The sequence below is a fragment of the Pteropus alecto genome, unplaced genomic scaffold (assembly GCF_000325575.1).
Source record: "Pteropus alecto unplaced genomic scaffold, ASM32557v1 scaffold131, whole genome shotgun sequence".
Lineage (NCBI taxonomy): Eukaryota > Metazoa > Chordata > Mammalia > Chiroptera > Pteropodidae > Pteropus > Pteropus alecto.
The window spans coordinates 22687591-22694728 of record NW_006434709.1 but is presented as its reverse complement, the minus strand read 5'-3'; the positions used below and the strand labels follow the sequence as shown (position 1 = coordinate 22694728).

The following is a 7138-nucleotide window of genomic DNA, read 5'->3' as shown; positions in this document are numbered from 1 at the left end:
AAACAGTTCCTGCATGTGACATATGTTTCCAGGATACTTCTGACATTGATATGAGAGATTATAAAACATTTAGAAATGAAAATGTCACTCTCCAACAAAAAACAACACTAACTTCCAAGCTTCTCCTGAATTCATAAGATGGAAAAACATTTGGAAAATACAGCTTTCCATTTTAAAATGTTCAGATAATATACCTTAAAACAAAAAGTCTAATTGTTCAAGGCAAGGAAGGAGGAGACAAGTCTAAATAAAACAAGATCCTAAAATTTACTCTAAGAAACAGTATCTTTCCTTTGCAGTCTCAATTTTATTTACTCCATAATAAGTAAATTGCTTTATCCCTTCGGCTGGGAAGGATAATTTTCACCCTACCAAGATAATGACAGTACCACTGCAGTGCTCGCCGAGCAAGAAACACATGAATATGAAGTAGCATCAACTTTTTCAATCAAAGTGTATGCAAGACTTGATTTGCAGTGCATTAATTTAGGAACTCAGCAGAGAGGCTCCTACTATATCTAGCTGATCTAAACTTGAGCTCATGATAACACTGCACAAAGCTATGGTAGATAAAAGTGATAGGTAATGCCAACAGAACAATTCCACTGACAACACAAACTCCTCCAAGAATTCTTCCAGGCATTGTGATAGGATACATATCTCCATAGCCAACTGTAGTCATAGAGATAATCACCCACCAGCAGGCAGCAGGGATGCTGGCGAAGTCCTTGTTGGATGTTTCCAGGTCCAAACCATGTTCAAGAAGCTGAGAAAGTGCACTAAAGATTGCCATGGCAACACAAATGAAGACAAGTAACATAACCATCTCTCGGTAACATCGTTTGAGAGTCAAACCAAGTGTCTGAAGACCAATGAAGTGACGGGCAAGCTTAATCACCCAAAAAATCCTCATCATTCTAAGCACCCTCAAGGTGACTCCAGCCCTTTGGAGTTGAGAGTTCTCGCCTGTAAATACTGTCATTAACACGGAGATGTAATACGGCGTGATTGCCAGTAAATCAATGATGTTCAGGGGTCTCTTGACAAACTCACACTTGTTTTTGGAGACGATGAACCTCACAATGCACTCTGCAGTGAACCAACCTATGCAGATAGCTTCAATTATCCTGTCAAGAGAACAAAAGAAGAATTGATCATTTTATTTTTAAACATTTTAATAGCTCTTAGAGTTTTTCAGATAGTACTACACTGACATATTAATTCAGTTACTTATTCCAGAAAACATAAAGAACAGACAGCATTACCAACATCATCAGACCCACTAGGACATAACAGAACAACAAACAGTACAGTTTAAATGAAAGCTGAATTTGATAAAGTTCTTATTTACATACTGCATGTAATACCATTAAAATTGTTTTTGATTGTATTAATATTTTTTTAAAAAAAAGATTCTCTTATTTGGTGGTTTGAAATTAACTTATACTCAGCTAGTCACAAAATGAAGTGGTACTTACTCTGTGAGGACAATGGTTCTCAACTGTGACATCAGTTTGAGGTAGGTCAGAGGACTTTGTTCCTATAGAGTTGACATACTCAAGTTTTCAATTTATTTCTTGGTAAATAAGAGTGAACTCAAGGTCATTCCCTAAAATGTTACTCTGTCTTCTTTTCCTATAGGCTTTGTGCGGAAGTTATTGAAGCTGAGCCAGCTTTGGGGGCTTGGAAGAAGTGCCAGTGCCCTCACCAACAGAGTGCCACCATCTCCCATGAGTGTCACTCTGGAAGAAAGGTTGAGGAGTCCCATACTAGGGCAAAACAATCACTACGACTTTCCCAAAGACCCAACTAGTTTGTTTTCCATAGCTATTTTTATTCAACGTACATTTTAAAAATATATGGCCTCATTTTAGCTAGAGCAGTATTTACCAGCCTTTCCACATCACTGCACACATTGAAAATAATAATATTTACATAGCACACTAGTGTTGAGGGGTTATATTCTTGAAGCGGAATTCACCAGCCTGGGTACTCTGGCTACCACACCAGTCAGGAAGCCTTGATCCAGAGTGACAGGGGATTCTGAGGTCATTTTTAATTAAATTACCTTTATATAAATAACATAATTATTACACCATCATTCATTTTTCTCCACATAATTCTTTCCCATCACTGAGCTAGACCCAAACATCAGAAATACAATGGAGAGAGAAAGATTGGAGTAGGTGACATAGGCAAGCCCGTGGGGCAACCTTTTGAAAAGAATTACTCCAAGTGCATTCCACAGAATACAGATTGCACTGGATGTCGCTCAGGGAAATGAATACATAAAATTAACCATGTTCCCCTACTGTAGGATTCCCAGGGCTGTAAAGATTATTTTTATTTATTATTTGAACAGGTAGTACATTCACATGGTTCAAATTTAGAAGGTGAAAAAAGAGAACATAAAGAAAATTCTCACTCTCACCCAGTTTCTCAGTCTTTGCTCCAGTCACCAATTCCTCAGGGCACTGGTTAGAACGGTGGTTGACCACCAAGAAACTGGGAATGTAAGTGTATTAGTTTTTTGTGAGTGCCATAACAAAATTACCACAAACTTGGTGGCTTAAAACAACAGAAAATTATTTTCTCACAGTTCCAGAGGCCAGAGTGCAAAATCAGTATCACTGGGCCAAAACTCAAGCGTTAGGAGGGAGCCACTCCTTTAGAAGGTTCTAGAGGAGAATGCCCTCCTTGCCTCCTCCAGCTTCTGATGGCTGCTGGCATTCCTTGGCTTATAGCCATATCATTCCAATTTCTGCCTCCATGGTTCCACTGCCTCCTCCTCTCTGTCACTGTGTCAAATCTCCCTCTGCTTCCTTCTTATGAAGATACATGTGATAGCCTTTAGGGCCCACTGGGATACTCCAGGATAATCCCCCATCTCAAGACCCTTGATTTAGTCACATCTGTATAATCCTTTTTGCCATGTACGATAACATCCACTAGTTCCAGGGATTAGGACCTGATATCTTTGAGGGGAGAGGGGGAATATTTTTCAGCCTACCACACAAACCCAGCAGATGAAATCACACCTACCCCCACTATTTCTCCACTGTGTTTATCTGCTGCTATGCTCACGGACCCCATTACCCTGTGGTCGGCAGCAGCTTCCCTGTCTCCACCAGACTATCCATAAAAGCCATGATGGCCTCTATGAACCTTGAAGCTTAGAAAACTAGGAGAGTAATAAAACTTGGTAGATATAGAGGACAGGAAACTGCTTTTCTTTTCCATATACAGTTTTACCATATATATTACCATGTAGCACTTCTCCCAGGCAATGCTCATTAAATATTCCATATGCTCCCCTGTATTTCCAGCCCCTTTGCAGTTTGGCAGGGTCACATGACCAATTTTGACAGATAAGCTGTGAGAAAAATGACTTTATCACTTCTGGGCAGGAGCACAGATGAGTGAATGCTAGTTCTCTTCCCTGCCATGGCAACCTGGAAAGCATGTGTATTAAATGGCTACAACATGGTCCCTGTTAGCCCAAATCCCTGATTGTCTGTGCAGAGAACAGACATTCCCTAGCCTGACTCTGATTGGACATAATATGTGAGCAACAAATAAATCTTTGTTGTGTTAAGCCACTGAGATTTCTAAGTGGGTTGCTATCCTAGGTAATAAACTGGTAAATATAGTAAGCGGTAAGATGCACACTCGAAAGGGATTTGCAGGAACATACAGTAATAATGGTAATAGTTTTGTTAGATTGGCTGTGGTTAAAATGTACCAGTTCTCCAGCTAAAGTACTGTCTCTTCTCTAGCCAGACACAATCAAGAGCACTGGACCTGATGCCTAAAGGCCCGCTGCTACTCCGACTCTGAAGGAAGATCCTCACCCACCAAGTGGCAGAGTTGCATTGATTCTCCTCAGGGCTCTTCCAGCAATAAAATCTTAATATTCTATTAAATTAAGAAGAGTAAAAGTTTTAATTGTGCCCAAAATACCAGACCATTTTCTGTTTAATTATTTTCACCAGAAGCCAAACTTCTTAAGGTAAAAAAAGGAAGAGATCCAAATGGTGCAGAATAATCCTCAGTAAGAGAATTTCAAAGAGGTGAGCTCCCCTTTAATAAAGCCCTCTGGGCTCTTCCTGACCACCTCCCCAAGTTAGACGCAGCTTATTCAGAATTCTAGGCTAAAGGGATGGATCAGTGAGAAGCCCCAGGCATCTCTCTCACCTAGGATTATGCCAAAATAGTCTTCAACAGCAAAAACCACCAAGCCTGCCAAAATCCACCCTCCCCCCCCCACCGTTTCCAAATGACACTCTTGCCAATGCCCCCACAGACAACTGCTGCAAAACTGAGCACTGTTTTACTGAGTGCTATAGCCAACAATTGGGTACTCCCAATGGCTACTTCCATAAAAAAATAAATAAGGAAAAAGAACTAAAAAAGGTACTGAAAGACAACTTATTTTTCTGAAGTCCATTCTGATTTCTTTTGAGGCTCACACATATAGAAGTTCATGAATTCATGGCTAATAAAAATATTTACCACTTACTGAGGCCTTTCATTTGGGCACTGTGCTAAGCACTTCAGACATCATCTCATTTAATCCTTTTCAAGAATTCCATGAAGTGTGTAGCTCCTCTACTATCTCCATTTTACAGATGACAAAACTGAGAATGAAAAGTTAATCATTTTTTCTAAAGTCACACTACTAAGAATTTTAGTGGCACATATAATGAAACTTGGAAATATTGGGCTTTGAAGCTCTAAGGAACATTTAAAAATGCCAATAATTTTTATGACTGTTCACTGTTGATATTAAATGATCTATGTCAATCTCTTGATTTTCACGGTTTACATGTTAGAGCAGCATTTTTCAAACGATCAGTTCTTAGCCCATTAATGATTCAAAATTGACATTTTTTCAGAAATAAATAGGAAATATCAGAATGCATCAAAGTATAGTTTCATGAAACTTTGTTTTAGTTAAATATAATTGTATACTAAGTAACGATGTAAAACGTATTCCTTTCTGTAGGTACTGGAGGACCTCAACAATTACTCTCACAGATCCCTCACGATGGAAAGCATATCTGGGAATGACTCAGAGGTTTCAAAACAGCCTCCAAAGGGGAGCAAATGCTTTCAGTGTTAACCAGATCTACCCCCACATCCTCCTACCTGTCCCCTCCCCCCAAAAAGACTAGGACAGGACATAAGAGGCCATTAACGGTGTGAGGTAAGGATCAGTCCCCCCGTAAGTGTTACCCTCTCATACTCTTCCATCAACATTTTATTATGAAAAATTTCAAACATGGAACAAATTCATCAATAGTTTAAATAGACCTGCTTATCACCTATTCGCCCCTCCCTGCATCGATTAATCTAATTTTTGGATGCATTTTAAAGCAAATTGCAGACATAAGTACATTTCCCTTAAAAACTTCAGAGTGCATATCACTAACTAGAGTTCAGTATTTGTTTCATTTTTTTCTTCTGATGTAAACCTTATGTGCAACGAAATGTACAAACCTTAAGTGTATATTCACTGAGTTTTGACAAATGCATAACCTCTATAATCCAAACTCCTATCAAGGTATAGAGCATTAACATCATCCTAGAGAGTTCCCTACTTATTCATCTTTGTATCTCCTGCCCTCACTTCCCAAACCCATCAGACATTTAGCAAGTGCTCAACAGATGTTTGTCTAGCACCTGTAAGTGGCTCTGCTAGAACTCAAAGGCCTGGGATGGCCACTCCACAGCCACAAGAAGTCTATTGGTTCTTCTGGAACCTTTAAGGTATAACTGAAGTCTGCCATCAAAAATGGTGCTGAATTCAATTATATCGCATACAGAAACTGACTCAATATGATTAAAGACCTAAATGTAAGCCCTAAACTATAAAACTCTTAGAAGAAAACATATGGGAAAAGCTTCACGACATTGGGTTTGGCAATCGTTTCTTGGATATGACACCAAAAGCACAGACAACAAAATAGACAAATGGAACTACGCCAAAGTTAAAAACTTTTGTGCCTCAAAGGACACAATCGACAGGGTTGAAAGGCAACCTACAGAATGGGAAAAACTATTTGCAAATCATATATCTGGTAAAGCATTAATATGCAGGCTATATGAAGAACTCGTACAACTCAACAAAAAATCAAAAACCTGATAAAAAATGAGCAAAGGAGTTGACAGACGTTTCTGAAAGATGATATGCAAATGGCCAACAGGCACATGAAAAGACGCTCAATATCATTTATCATCTCCAAAATGCAAATCAAAACCATAATGAGGTATCCTCACACCCATCTGTATGACTACTATACAAATAAATAAATAAATAACGAGTGTTGGGGAGAATGTAGTGAAACTGGACCCTTTGTGCACTGTTGGTAGGATTATAAAATGGTGTAGCTACTATGAAAAACGGTGTGGAGATTTCTCAAAAAAGTTAAAATAGAACTACTGTATGATCCAGCAATCCCACTTCCGGGTATATATCCAAAGAATTGAGAGCAGGATCTTGAAGAGAGATTTGCAAACCCATGTTCACAGCAGCACTACTCACAATAACCAAGAGATTGAGGCAACCCAAATGGCCATTGGCAAATGAATGAAAAAACAAAACAAGGTATAAATATAGAATGGAATATTATTCAGCCTTACAAAGTAAGGAAATCTGTGACAGGCTACAAAATGGATGAACCTCAGGGACATTATGCTAGGTGAAATAAGCCAGCCACAAAGAGACAAATACTGAATGATTCTACTTACATGAGCTATCTAAAGTAGTCAAATTCATAGAAACAGAAAGTAGAACGGAGGTTACTAGGGACTGTGGAACTTTGGACAAGCTATTTAGTCTCTTTTCCTAAATTTTCTTCATTGGTTAAATGGTAATAATAATAATAGAACATATCTCTCTGGTTGTTATAAAAATTAAATGAAATAATATGAAATAGTAGGTGCTCAATAAATTGTGGCTATAATTATCATTATTACAAACCATTTCTGGGTTCATAGTCCTCCCTTCAACATGCAAAAGGAGATCAGTTCAATACCTTTCTGAGTGCAAAGAGAAGGCAAGAATGAATGCACCATTCTTTCAATCTTTCTTCTTTCAAGAATTCTGCCTATATTCTCATACACTTCTGGTTGCAGC

The 7138-nt window shown here is 38.6% G+C and overlaps 1 protein-coding gene across 2 annotated transcripts in view; it reads right to left on the bottom strand.

Moving 5' to 3' along the window:
• Positions 1 to 442: 442 nt before the first annotated feature.
• Positions 443 to 7138, bottom strand: part of KCNG3 (potassium voltage-gated channel modifier subfamily G member 3) — a 28746-nt gene continuing 22050 nt past the window's right edge. The window contains exon 2 of one of the 2 annotated variants that reach the window (XM_006909641.1): positions 443 to 1127. In XM_006909641.1, coding sequence (XP_006909703.1) covers positions 482 to 1127 — 646 coding nt within the window. In that variant the 3' untranslated portion in view covers positions 443 to 481. The remainder of the gene's footprint in view (positions 1128 to 7138) is intronic. The other variant, XM_006909642.1, reaches the window with a different exon arrangement.